A 15,100-nucleotide genomic window follows, 5' to 3' on the forward strand; every position below is an offset into this window, starting at 1 on the left:
CCGTGAAAGTGTATTTCTGACATGTCATGTTGTTGTGCAAAAACTACATTAACTAGATAAATAACAAATAATGCATTTTTTAAATCTGAGCCCTAAGCCGTTCTAGTCTTTAACTACACAGCTTATTATAGTTTTTTTTTGTTCAATCGTCCCAGACGTGTGATGAAACAATAGTGTAAGTAAATTTAACAGATTTGACAAACCCACATTTATTTCATTTTGTCAATTTTACATATAATCTGCACACGTATGTGATAGGAGGCTGACTTATCATCACGCGTATTCAGTTTGTAGATCAAAGTCTGTCACTGGATAGTTAAAAATCAATAACAATATCAATAAATCACTTTATTGTTTACACCTTTGTCCTGTGTGATAACTTTAATCATTGAGCGTCTGTAGTTTAATTTACAGCCACTAGGTGTCAGTAAGTCGTCGCAATTGGAAATTATTGGGCAGAAAGTTGAAGGAAAAAAAAGTTTTCAGGTTGACACAGTTACTCGGTTATTACAGACAAAATAATCTGGATCATTTTAGGAATAATTTGCTTTAACATTTATCTTCATGAACACAGACCATCATCAATTTCTCCCAATATCTATGATAGTAGTAGGTGTAAAATGCAATCACTTGCATTAATATTCTTTGTGTTTGAGCAGTAAATCAGTAAGACACATTATTTAAATTCATGTCTGTGTTCTCAAAGTCTGGGTAAAGGAAACCACATGTTGAGAGTGATCACCATAGTAACTATATCTCTAAACTATTCTATCTGATCTAAACTGCTTCCTCCCACTCGTTTTCCACCAATTACACTAATGTTGTGTAGAATTATCAGTGAAGGCTTTATTATTATGTTGTTCTGTTCCTACCACAAGAAAAGCACAGCAAGTAGATTTTTGGAAAAACAAAAGAGTATATTTTTAATTTGCATACATTCAGTGTAGCATACACAAAACAAATGTGTAGTTTAACATAATTATTTGTTATAAACTGAACTATACAAAAGAACAAAACAACGAAACAATTTTAAGACACCAAGTTAAGTTATTAATATAGTGATGGCTCCATGATATCTTAAAAATTGTTCAAGCCGGCACCAACAACACCACATGTAAGGTGAAAATATTACACACAAATAAATTACAACAAAAGAGAGACAACACTATGACATACTAGTAGACAGGTCCAGACTTGAAATATGGCATGAACTGAAATGTTGTATCTTTTTAGTCAACCCAAATCTCTCCTACAGCCATTTACATTCAGTACTTTGGAAGTTTTTTCCTTGGGAAATATTGATATTGATCTCAATTACATGCATTCTAACTTCTGGCCATTTTTTTACCCTGCATTGTGGATCGCAGTAGAGCATCAAAACCACTCAAGACAGCAAAACATGTATTAACAACTTTCTGAAAAGACAACGTTGGGCTAGGCAGCATTAATCCAAGTACATGGACACTCTATTTCACACACAAATTCAAAGGTCACGATAGTTCCCTCTCCCGCTGGCCTAGATATTCTGCATATCAACATAAGGTTCAATACAAAAAAAATATGGTAACAGCAAGGAATGCCAAGAGTGCAAAAGGCCAGGTTAAACACATAACAAAAACTTAAAGATAACGGTTCATTTTGGAGCTCAATACCCTTTAAACAAAATTGGGTGACACTTTACAATAAGGTTAACATGAACAATACTTCGTTCAGAACAGCATTTATTCATCTTAATGTTAATTCCTACATGTTAACATTAGTTTATGCACTGTGAGTTAACATGAACAAACAATGAAAAGTTGGATTTCTATCAACTAACATTAACAAAGCTTAAATGCTGTAAAAACATAGTTCATATTAGTTCATTTGAACTAGTTATTTAACTAATGTTAACAAACAAGACCTTATTGTAAAGGGCTACCAAAGTGCAAACTTTGTGCAAGTGTAAACACATTAAGAGCAGTGAAAGGCTTAAGCAGTGACTAGAAACCCCTGCTGAAGCGTTCAGCTGTCCGTCACTTGTTTATCCTGCTCTTCATTTCTCTCTCAGCAGGTAGAAGACCACGGCCTTGAGATAGTGACCGCAGGCACAGGCGGCCGCCACCAACCAATGAGAACGAAAACTGGGGTCTGTATTGACTACACACTTAGTGATGTCCGCCTGTAAGAGAGCAAAGAAAATATTTAGATATATAAATGAAATTTAACTATATAATATACATGAATATGGAGTGTGTTATGTAATTCTGTCTTAGTTCATCTGGTATTAACAAAAGGAAAAGAAACTTCAGTTTGCACTCAAGTATGTGCCTTTTAGGAAAGCCAACATTCAGTAGTCTAAACACGTTATATTTCACGCCAAATATTATAAATTCCCAAATTAGCTTAGTACATGTTCAGAGTATTAAAGTTCAGTTTGTTTTAATCTGGATGGTCAGTTCCCTTATGCTCTCTTTGGGTCATTTTGACGCAAAATTCATTTTCTTTTAATTGAAAAAAATGTTGTGTTCATCTGAGACTTCATCTGTTACACTTGAACTTGGAATACTCACACACAAAATTGACTGGATTTGAAGAATTTATGTGGTTGTAAAAAAAAAGAAAAGAAAAAACTAGTGAAATGGGAAATGGAGGAAAGTGGGGATTTTTTTTTTGTTGTAAAAAGTAAAAAAAAAAAAAGGATACAAAATCTTGCACAATCCAGAACGAACACATACGCAATGAAGGCATAAGCCTATATAACATCCCCAATGCAGAACACACTTACATGTGCATACACACATCTACACATCTACACACCAACACCTAGGAATACCCATTAAAATGAATGGGAGGTCATATAACAGGGGCAATGTTTTTGTTTTTTTGTTTTAAATAAAAATCAATCCATCACAATGGAGTCTGCACACCGATATTAATTATTTAAAAAAATGATTCCTGTATGATGGCAAATCAGCATCATTACTTCAGTCTTCAGTATCACATGATCCTTCAGAAATCATTCTAATGTGCCGATTTGCTGCTCAAGAAAAATGTCTTATTCTATTCAATGTTGAAAATTCTTGTGTAGCTTTAATGTTTTTGTAAAAACTGATTATTTTTAGGATTCTTTGATGAATTGATAGTTTTAATATATTTATATTTAAACATTTTTAAATTACTTTAAGCTCACTTTGATCAATGTAATGCATCCTTGCATTAATTCATTTCTTCCAACAAAAAAATCGTACTGATCCCAAACTTCGTTAATAAGGAATTTTTATTATAAAAGAGCTTACTCAGTGGTGTTTTTGTATATCTGTGTGTGTGTGTGTGTGTGTGTGTGTGTCTCTTAATTCAGTTCCCTGAGCAATCCTGCACAGCAAAACCCTCAACATGGCACGTAGACACTAGTGCCCACATACTCGCATTAACAACAATGTAAAATACAGTCTAACCGGCTTCTGCTTTACACATACTTTCACTTCGTGCTCCTGATGATAAAGTCCTTGTTTTCAGGTTCAGTTCAGTCTGTAGGTGTGCCCATGTCTTACAAAAACAGCAGTTAAAAAAAAAAAAATCAGGACACTCCCAAGAAGAGCACACTGAAACATATTGAGAATGATTTCGCCTGAAGCAACCATTACACTCACCCACAAGCATTTTTTTCATGTTGTACTGTAGAGTACATCCACCACCGAGCATAAAATCATTTTAAAGTAGATCCTTAGTCCTGAATGTTTTCTTTTTTGTTCTCACTTACTATAAATATGTCATAAAACAGAACAAACAAACATTAAACTTATCCTAGAACTATGTTATAAAATGATATCCCTAAAAAAACATTTCACAACATTAAAATATGTTTCAACATGTTATTACTCTTATTAATAATCTATGTACACTGATGAGCCAAAACATTATGAGCAGTCACAAATGAAGCGAATACGTTGATACTTAAGATACTACAGTATTAAGGTCTGGGTAGATTAAATGGTAAGCAAACAATCAGTTCTCGTAATCAAAGTGTCGGATGCAGGAAGAATGGACAGGAATAAAGATCTGAGCGATTTTGACCGAGGGGCAAGCGACTAGGTCAGAGTATCTCTGAAACGTCTAGGCTTGTTGGTTGCTCCCGGTCAGCAGTGGTGAGAATTTACCAACAGTGGTCCAAGAAGGGACAAACCACAAACCGGCGACAGGGTGTTGAGCGCCAAAAGCTCATTGATGCACGAGGGCCACAGAGGCTATCCCGTCTGGTCTGAGCCAACAGAAGGTCTACTGTGGCACAAGTGACACAACATTTTAATGATGGTTATGGGCCTACAATGACCACATGAGTGTCGGAACTGGACCTTGGAGCAGGGGAAGAAGGTCGCCTGGTTCGATGAGTCCTGTTTTCACGGTACGTGTGCTCCGTTTACCTGGGGAAGTGATGGAACCAGGATGCACTGTGGGATGATGACAAAACGGTGGAGGAAGTGTGACGCTCTGGGCAATGTTCTTCTGGAAAACCCTGGGTCCGGCCATTTATATGGACGTAAATTTGACATGTGTTGCATGGTGGTCTCCTTTAGCAGGATAATGCGGACTACCACACTGCACACATTGTTCAGGAACAATGAAGAAGAGTTCAAGGTGTTGCCATTGCCTCCAAATTCCCCAATCTCAATCCAAATGAGCATCTGTGACCAACAAGTTCAATTCACAGTGGCTCCACAAACAAACCTTGAAGGATCTGCTGCTAATGTATTGATGCCAGATATAGAACACCTTCTTTAGGGGTGTATTAGAGTCCATGCTTCGACGGATCGGTGAATATGTATGCATGTATGTATGTATGTATGCATGTATGTATGTAGCCTATGCATGTATGTAGGCTATATATAATATATATATATATATATATATATATATATATATATATATATTAGCGCTGGGGGAATTAACGCGTTAATCTTCATTTGAGATGTTTAACGCATTTTTAAAAAATAACGCAATTGACGCAGCACTTTTTTGCCTCGTTTTAATGGCGAGCTCAGTATGTGTGGCGTGCTCTCCGTTCTGTGTGTGTGCGTTCAAGCCAATCATGTACCGATCACGCACTGGAAAAGCAAAGTCCGTGAAATTTCTCAGTAGTAGACTTCTGTTTGCAATAGCCCTATAATGAGCTGGTATAGCCATGCTGGGCAACAAGGGTGTAATGACCTGCTCTGATCACATGCTCTGGTAATAATAGCTTTGTAGGACTATACTTTATTTTGATAATTAGTAAAAAAAAAAATATATATATATATACATATAAATCTGTTAAATCTGAGTATGTTGCATAGAACTGAATGAAGGATAATATATTGATATATTGATGTTTAATATTATTTGAATATAGGGCTATTTTCTGTTCATTTTTTTCTGTGTTGTTTAATTTAATTATTCTAAGTTTAAATATTGATGATTACAAGCTTGGGGGAAATGCGATTAATTGCAATTAATTACGGCAAATTGTGCGATTAATTTGCTTCTTCTTTTTTTAATCAATTCCCAGCCCTAATATTTTTTTATTTATTTTTTGCCAAATAAACAAATATAGATAGTTATTTTGCTGGGTTTTAGGAGGTTAATATCTATATCTAATATGAAATGTTTTTATCTAAAAGTCAAAAGCAGGTGTTAGAGCTGCAGGCTTACTGTAAGTGCAGGCAGTTATGACTCTGGCACAGTGCCATGTCGAATCTGCCTGAACAGAGACAGTGTAATGAGAATAGACACCACAGACATGCCCTGCCAAAAGCAGCCGCACATACCAGCACAGCTCCTCATTCAACAGGTTCGCTGAACTGTGCTGGTCTTCACAGAGATTGATCAGATTTCCCCCCAAAAGCTGCATGAACACGGCACATTCTGTCTACAAACACTGAACAAAGATGGAAAGGCAGCAGTCTGTGTTCTTTCTGGGCCTTAGCTTGGTTATATAAACAGACAACACAATGTTACTTTCATTAACTCTGAAAAGAGTGGCCAAAAATGATAATTATGTCATCATTTACTCAGCTTCATGTTGTTCCAAACCTGTATGACTTTTTGTCTTCTGCTGAACACAAAAGAAGATATTTTGAAGAATGTTGGTAACCTAACAGTTTTGGCGACCATTGACCTCCATTGTACGGAGAAAAAACACACACACACACACATCTCAAAATACTTTAGTTTATGTTCCACAGAAGAACGAATGTTTGGAATGAAATGAGGTGAATAAATGATGATGGAATTTATATTTTTTGGGTGAACAATCCCTTTAAAGGGGTGGTAAAGTATGATTTCACTTTTCTAACTTTAGTTAGTCTGTAATGTTGCTGTTTGAGCAAAAACAACATCTGCAAAGTTACAACGCTCAAAGTTCAAAGCAAAGGAAGATATTTGCTTTTAAAGAAAAGGACTACAACAAACGGCTGGTAGGGACTACACGACATTCCTCCGGGGTTAGTGACATCAGCAACCCTAAAATGTACATAAACCCCGCCCCCGGGAACACGCAGACGCAGTCCATGTTGAGAAGACGGAGAGTTGTTGTAGTCGAGTACATTTGTGAGTCAGCTCAAACTTTAGCATCCGTCTTTTCACATGCAATAGAAAGTCACTCTGCGTGCATCTCACAACAGTTCCTATACGATCAATTTATAGATTATCATGAGAGAATATGCTAATTGAAGATAGTTACACATCAGCAACATAAGTTCACCAACTAACCATTCAGAGACGTCCTGTTGCATTCTACATGTTGTCACTTCTTCTTGAGTCCCTCCATCTTTGTCTGATTCCGTTTTAACATTAAAGACAGAACAGTTTCTGTCATTTTAGTGTGTCTGCGTGAGGTAATCGCAGCTGCAGCTACACACACACACACACACACACACACACACACACACACACACAAGCTCTTGAAACCCCGCCCTCTGCAGCAGCTCATTTGCATTTAAAGGGCCAGGCACAAAACGGTGCGTTTTTGCAAACCCTCAAAAAGTAAAAACTTTAACATGCTATATAAAAATATCTGTGGGGTATTTTGTGCTAAAACTTCACACACACACTCTGGGGACATCAGAGATTTATTTTCCATCATGTGAAAATGGCATTTTACCACCCCTTTAAATGCAACTTTAGCTCCTGCAAACATCCTGTCAAGTAGCCTACCACAGAAAATAATAATAATAATAATTTTATAAAAACAAAAAAGGGAAATAAGTTTTAAACTCTTACAATGGAATCCTATGTTGTTTTACAAGTAGAATTTGATCTGTAAATTCATCCAAATCATCCTTTTGACTAGTACTAGTTATATAATATATAAAATAACCATGTATATAAAATAAGCTGTTGCTTCTGCTTTAAAAAAAATAGTCTTAGTCTAGTCTAGTTTATTACAACCTACAAAACTGTCAGGCTAGAAATTGGTCCTTTACGGTCATTTTCACTACATTCGATAACTGAGATCAAGGTAACAAGGTAACACCAGTTGCACTTGTATGAAATGAGAGAGCGAGTCCACGGCATGATACAAGAAAACAGCGACAGTTCCAGTTACCCAAATGAGCGGTCTGATAAACATGAGCCACATATGACGGACGACAGCGAATATTAGGAAATTGCCTGCTGAATTCCACGAATGACCAATCAGAATCGAGTATTGTGTATGTTTGGGCCTGGGTGAAGGCATGATTAAATGCATAAATATTCTAATTAATTGTACTAAATGAATAGATTTATTGCTTACCCAGCCTCCTCTCCTCTTTAACCACGACACAAGGCTCTTGCGAACAAACTCGCCCATGCAGTCGACAATGGTGTGCACCATTGCTGGATACCCGTGCCGAACGCAGTCCACAGCAAGAGCTCCGGCCACTGCATACAGAGACACAATCTTCCCCCATGTTACACCTGTACATAAAGAAACAGAGATTGACATACATATAATCAAACAAAGTCTGTCCTTTTCCACATACATTCATTCATACCAATGACAGCATATATTTGTTTGTGCTGGTGCCTGGTGGAAGTGTGTAAGAAAGTCAGGTCACACTTCATATTAGGTGTCTAATTACTTTGTGCTTACATAAAATAAAATAAAACTTTAACAAAACACGTTGGCTGCTATTGAGGTTGGATATGGGTAAGGTCAGGCCAGGGACAGGTTTAATGGCATGGTTGGGTTTAAAGGTGGGTTAAGACGTAAGGGAAGGGTCAACAGTGTAACTAGAGATGTAATTAGATAAATTAATTATGAAATATAAGTACAATGTAAGAACTAAATGTGCTTTATCAAGTGATTAATTTAAAGAAATGTAATTTTAATGATTAATAAAGACAATTAATTAGTGGGACTGAAAATCATAGCCATGCGAGTCATTAAAACACATGATAATTCCTTACTCCCATTTCTAACAGAACATTATTATACTGTAAAAGGGGGTGGAGTATTGTTGTATAACTGTATTGGCAGCCAGGCAAGCTGTCAGCTGGTGTGTCAGCCAGAAAGACACAAGGCAAACACTTTTTTCCAGCAAATTAATTTGTTTCACTTGTGACTGTAACCTATAAATATGATATGAACATGCCTTAAATGTAATAAGGTGTGGCTGTAAGGTGTTAGCCTCATTTGTAAGCTTGATAAATGATATATTTTTAAATATATAAAGAGACACATTTTTAAATGTATAATAATAAACACAACAGTAGTTTAAAAGGTGATAGATTCTTTGCTTTTCCCCATCATACAGTAAATAGGTTATGGTCACGGGTCTGAATTTGAATAAAAGCCTATCTGTACTATTACATTTCATCAAACAAGTAGGCATTCTGATAACTAAAATGATAAGCGGACACTACTCTAACCTTCAAACATTTCAGCCTGGAATTAAACAAAACGTAATAAAGCTGCAAAACCCCGTCTGGGAACATCAAATGGCCAGACATAAACATATCAACCCAGGCAGGAACCTAATCTGAGTCTAGCAAAGTCAGGAAACACAAAGGCGAAAAGAAACCATATTGAGGAATAAAAGAGATAAAAGCTGGTTTGAAGTTCAAGATAAACAGAAAACACCACAATTTCCTCCCTCTGACTCTTGCAAGAACGTTTACATGTTGAGTTCACAATTCCGACGGAATATTTTAGTTTACAACATGCTGTTTTAAATGAAGACATGTATTAATCAAATGAAGACATGCTATTAATTACATTTATACTTCAGGGACAGGGCTGTTGAATGCTTGAATCGGATTGGTTGACGAACGTTCTAAGGTGTGCAATTATTTTCAGGGAAACGCAAGGCTACAGTAGTGCAGGCAGGTCTTGACCGCATTACATGTCCATATCACTTCGCCAAAGGATTTCAGTTATTTCAAAGTTCCTTACATAGCCTTACAAAACCCACAACGACCCTGACCAAGCAAATTAATATAGTAAACAATAGGATAAAAATGACAAATCTGAAATCTCTCCCACTTAAATGCACACACATATAGACCCTTTTACAGCCCACGTGATCAAATAGTTGCGTGCGCATTTTGGCAACGGAAGTGGTGTTGATTCCCACTGGCTCTAACGTGTTAGCAACTCCAAAAGTTTATCAAAACGGTTTCCCACCCAGCACCAAAATGTCTGGTTGTTGCGTTTACGGTTGCACTAATCGATATGGGGCTTAAGTTTTATAGGATTCCGACAGGATCACGGCCGTTTCAGAAGAACCGGCAGCGCCTGTGGCTGCTGGCGATTAAACGTGTTGATTGGAGCGAGGACATAATAAAAAATGCTCGCGTCTGCAGCGCCCACTTGACACGTTGCTGATTCTCGCCATACTTCCGTTGCCAATATGCGCGCGCATACGTTGCTACGTCATCATTGTGTACAAACAGTAAAAGGGTCTATAGGCATATATATAGGCAACTTTGACCCGGAGTCAATTATTCCTATATGCACAGACACTCGAAATACTGATAATACTGATAATTTCAACACGATCTCATGAAAGTACGTATCTATAGGCTACCACAAATTTTATTTCTCGTGCCATTTATAAGCCAAAAATGTTTTTTTTGCGTGAATATATGCATGTTTTCGAGTGCATATGATACGCACTTTATATATAAAGTGTGTATCATATGCACGCGAAAACCCCAACTGTATAAATGGCACGAGAAATACAATTCGTGGTATAGATACGCACTTTCATGAAATCGGACTCGATACCTTCCCAGACAGCAACATAGTGTTGGCCCAGATTCGGCCCACATCTGGCACACCTGGAATCCACACAGCCCGGATGTGGGCCTGATCTGGGCCAACACTATGTTGCTGTCTGGTTTCCTTTTGTAGAAGGACTATCTCTGCCAAAAAAAGACTAAACTGGATTTTCCCGCATTTAATTAGAAACTTGCATCTATGTTGTGACTATGTAACAAAGGAATTATGCAGGCGTTGCAGATTCTAACAATCACCACGCTGACCTCTGACCCCATTTAATAAAACAACTGAAAATATATTTGAATGAACGAATGAATCAGCAATCCCACTCTTGACAAATTGCCACGGTTGGTGGCTGAGATGAAAACGATGTAAATACCGAAATAGTCTTTAATCCACAAATTCCAAACAATAAACCACAGAAAAACTTAACCACGAACACATTAACATAAAACAATGCAAGACAAGGGACTAACAGAAACTTTGAGGACTCAAATCAATCTGTATCCATAGAAACAAACAGGGAGAGAATGGAGACCTGAACTAATTAATAGACTAGAAGATTAACAAAGAAACTCAAATATCAACAGAACAGAGAAACCGATCTAAAAACAAACTCAAAACGTGACACAAATCTGCTCACACACCTTTTAGTTAGCACTTTCCATTCTGAATTTTTTTTTAGGCCTAGGCCTACTTCAAGGAACCTAATCTTGTTATTGGCTTCATTGATTTTGATTAAGTTGAGGATAAAAGATCTGCTAAAATGCTTCCTCCTGACAGAATCAGTTATTGGTCTCCTGTTTTATTTAGATTTATTTTATTTATTTTTTAAGTAGATTTTAATACACCAATGCATCAGCGAAAAAGAAAAAAGAAACACTTCTCCAGCATGAATTCTGAAAACCACAAAAGAAAAATTATACGTATTATACATAATATTGTTTAATTAAAATATTATTTTGGAAATTGCACCATTGCTTATATTAAACAGTCTTAGTAAGTGTCACAGTAAAGCTGAATTATTGAAAAAGCAGAAATGGTTGAAATGCCTCAAGAATAAATCAAAAGCAAAGGTAAATATATAAAATACTGAAAAGAAATGAGAGTAAAATATATCAAGCATCGTGTGAAAATATTACCTTCATATCTTAAAATATAAAAAAGCACAATAATTGTTTAAAGTGCACAGTCGTATAGAACTCTAATAAAGGATCAAAGACCACTCGCAGGGTTAAAAATAAATAAAGTGAACACAAATGACCACAAACTCAGCTACACTTCTTGAGGACAGGTATACGTAAAAACAAGAGGTGCAAGGGTGTCAGCGCGGCCGGGTGTAGTGCTTTGTGTTCAGGGAGGAATAGTTGATGTACTTGGACTAACACTAACACTATCAATATGCTTTAATAATTAGAATTCTTCCCTGAAGAAATGAGGCAAACAAGTTACAGCACATCTTAAAAGCTGCCAATGTTGAAAAAAAAGACCATGATTTACTACACTCTAAATCTGGGAGTTTCAAAAAAAGGGTTGACCATTTGAACTAAATGGTTGAGTCATTTGAAGAAAAAAACTGAATCTCGAGGGTTTGCACTAAATATGAGCAAAGTACATACGCAGCAAAAAGAATGATAACTGCACGGTGCCCAGACACTGTTTACTTTAAAGAAAAATCCATATTTTACGGTGCTCTCAGGGTCGAGTCCAGCACCGCTTCTCTGTGTATATATAAATGTCAGAATGGATCCAGTTTTACCCTCACTAAAAGGAGTGTAAAGTCACTTAAAGGGATAGTTCACCCAAAAAAGTTTTAAAAACATGTCATCATTTACTCACCCTCACGTTGTAAACCTGTACGATTTTCTTCTGTGGAACATAAAAGAAATGTCTCAATGTTTTTTTGTTGTTGTTGTGCGTTTGATTTTTGGGTGAACTATCGATTTAAGGGTCTGAAAAAATATAAACTTGTATAAAATTGATATAAAAAAACAAACCATAGGCATTTCATATAAACAGGGTTTCATTGGTTTTCAGATTCAATTACACTGTTTTTAGTGTGAGTTTTTACTAATGTTTAACTGATAGAATGGACAACATCTCTGGAACCAGATGCACCGATTAGTTTATCTACGGACAATAAACTGTTTTCCAAACTAAATGTATCAAGCAAGGAGGACACTGACCAACCTGTGGAAAAGATTTCTGCAGCCACGGCCAAAAAGGCATCAGAGACTATACTCTCAGAGGCGATTGTGATGTTGAGCTGCCGTGCTACGTTGCGGTATACGTTGGGTCGCAGGTACTCCAGCTCGTCTCCTAGGAAACAGAGAGACAAATGTTTTCTTTCCTTGGCTCAAACTATCGGGAAGAAAAGGTCTTGAGTCTTACAGAATAAAATCACTAATTTGGAGAAGCTTGGCACAATGACAATGTAAAAGAAACCTAACCTTAAAACCTGCTACTATTCACACTATCGTCATTTTGTCAGGCTCACAGAGGGATGTAACGTTGTTAAACTGCATTGTCCTGATGATGAAATTGTCTGTTAAATAAGTATTTAGATATGCTCAGCTGCACTCTTTATTGGCATTGCTGGTTCCTTTAAGAGCAATGGAACCTTTCAATTCCACAAAATAATGTCTTTATAGTGAAACAATGTTCTTTAGATTTTGTTGTTCTTCACACTAAGGAATTTTGTTTTGTTTTTACTACGGAATCGCTGTGAAAACCCCATTTTGCAACTTTTATTTGCAAAAGAGTGTATGTCTCACCCACATGAATCATCTTAATGTAGCCTAAGTGTGAAGGACTTTTTTCAGGACAATACAGGGTTAACATGGTTAAGTGTGGGTGGGGAACCCTCAATCTGCCTTGTGATAACATCTGCATGTTTGCATGCCTTGTCCATAAAAAGCAGTTACACAGTTGTCTCAAATTAAAATGCTTGTGTTTTTCCTTTTAAGAGAAAACTGGTTATTGCAGAACAGTGACAGTTAACTCTATGAAAGTGGTATGTTTAAGGTATGGCTACTTATAGTGTCTGATCAACAAAATGGTGTAAAATTAAATGGTATTGATAGGCATAACATTCAAACTTGTGAAATAGCTCAGAATGTCCAACGACATAAAAGGATGAAACACACATTTAACATGGTACAAAAGGCAAAGTACTTTTCAATGGGTGAGACACATAGGCTACGAACCTTGTAAGAGTGTTGTAAAATATTACACAATATGGTTGGCTTTGAGGAAGCTGAGAAACACGTGTTTATTTTCATTTCTGAAAGTTCATAGAACCATAATGAATGGTCCATTTTCCATTTATTTTCTTATGAACCAGACAAGCATAGATTAAGAAAGAATGAAAATTAACAGGAAGTTCTCTGCACTTTTAACTCACTCTTAAAATATAACATCCGTACATCAAACCACAACTCAAACAGATACATAGCATACTAGCCTATATACTTATATACTAATACACACATGACCATTTGGCACCATAATAGGCATAAAAGATTGGTTACCATTTGTATAATAGTTTTACTACAAATACCATTTAACTGGATGCTTAGTGTAGCAAAACCATAGTTAATTTGTGGTTACCGGTTTAACTACAATAACCATGTTTTTTGTGTTTTATTTATAGTAAAACCATGGTTAAATTTCGCAAGGGGAGTAGCCTATAGCATCCAAATATGTAGGCTACTATACATGCAGTACACCGTACATGTAACCCCATGGCAATATCTAATAATCTTTACATTAAAGTCTACATGAGTGAAACGTCAGATGTCATACCCAACCACAGCAGGACTGAAGACACCTCAGCCAGTGTTCCGGATCCGTGCTCTGGTTTCGACCATCCGATTCCAGCCCGGTGTAGTCTGGAGTGAATGTAATCCCTGCACAACACTTTAGACTGAGACACTAACACCTTATCCGTGGGAGAACGATCAAACACCTCCATGACTTCAGCCGCGAACACTGAGGAGCGGCGCAACATCTCCATGCCCTTCATGAGTGGAGAATTGCAATCAGCTGACAACAAACCTCCACCTTTCTCACCGTGTATGGAAGTGTTTCTTCTCCACCCTCCTCTCTTTCCAAAGTCGGATGGCGCCGTACACGATCTGGACAAAGATGAAAACTCGCGTGTAACGTTAGCTAATAGAAAGACTCGGTCGCACTTCTCTTGGAACAGATAACCAGAGATCGGAATACCCTTGTTGTTTCTCGTAAGTCAATTAATCATCACAGTCTTAAATATCGGCATTTTAAATAAAAGCTCGGGTACTGTTCTCTCCAAAGATTGATACGCAGCAGCGCGAGCGAGGGGAATCTGTCAGCGGCGGTGTGTCGCCTGTCTGGATGGACTGCACGCACACATCAAGTCTGTCTCCTTCTATGGAAAACCTCTCCGTTAAGGCGGAGATAAGATAACCAGCATGGTTTTGATGGTCCGCCCCTCTACAAGAGCTAGTGTTTACAGAGCTAAAATTTGATAAATCAAGGAAGATAACAAATAAATGTTCACAAAATATTCAGACCCTTTCTTTTTTTTTCACCACATTTTATTTTACTGAAGCCTTATGCCAAAATGTTTCAAATTATTTACACTCTATCTATCTATCTATCTATCTATCTATCTATCTATCTATCTATCTATCTATCTATCTATCTATCTATCTATCTCTATCTCTAGCTTAGTTGAAGCAAAATGTGTTCATACTTTTTAGCTAGATTTTTGGATAGGGGTCACAATGTCTTCATATTTTTTCTTCATGTTTAATCACCTTTTGTCTTTACTAATTCCTTTTAAATGGTCCTGCATTGTTAAATTTTTTTGGCTAACTGTTTTAGTCTCGTCAATATAAA

General features: G+C 36.8%; 1 protein-coding gene across 2 annotated transcripts; it reads right to left on the minus strand.

Moving 5' to 3' along the window:
• Window positions 1-827: 827 nt before the first annotated feature.
• On the minus strand, window positions 828-14,753 carry boka (BCL2 family apoptosis regulator BOK a). 2 transcript variants are annotated; one of them, XM_079627633.1, is made up of 5 exons: window positions 14,024-14,753; window positions 12,410-12,538; window positions 12,059-12,088; window positions 7,751-7,914; window positions 828-2,161 (listed from the first exon to the last, which is right to left on the minus strand). In XM_079627633.1, exons 1-5 carry the CDS (start codon window positions 14,241-14,243, stop codon window positions 2,036-2,038), a joined length of 669 nt encoding a protein of 222 aa, XP_079483759.1. In that variant the 5' UTR covers window positions 14,244-14,753; the 3' UTR covers window positions 828-2,035. The 2 variants fall into 2 exon arrangements, with proteins under 2 accessions (XP_079483759.1, XP_079483760.1); XM_079627634.1 differs by lacking the exon at window positions 12,059-12,088.
• Between the last annotated feature and the right edge of the window lie 347 nt (window positions 14,754-15,100).

Source organism: Phoxinus phoxinus (assembly GCF_949152265.1).
Source record: "Phoxinus phoxinus genome assembly, chromosome: 11".
NCBI lineage: Eukaryota > Metazoa > Chordata > Actinopteri > Cypriniformes > Leuciscidae > Phoxinus > Phoxinus phoxinus.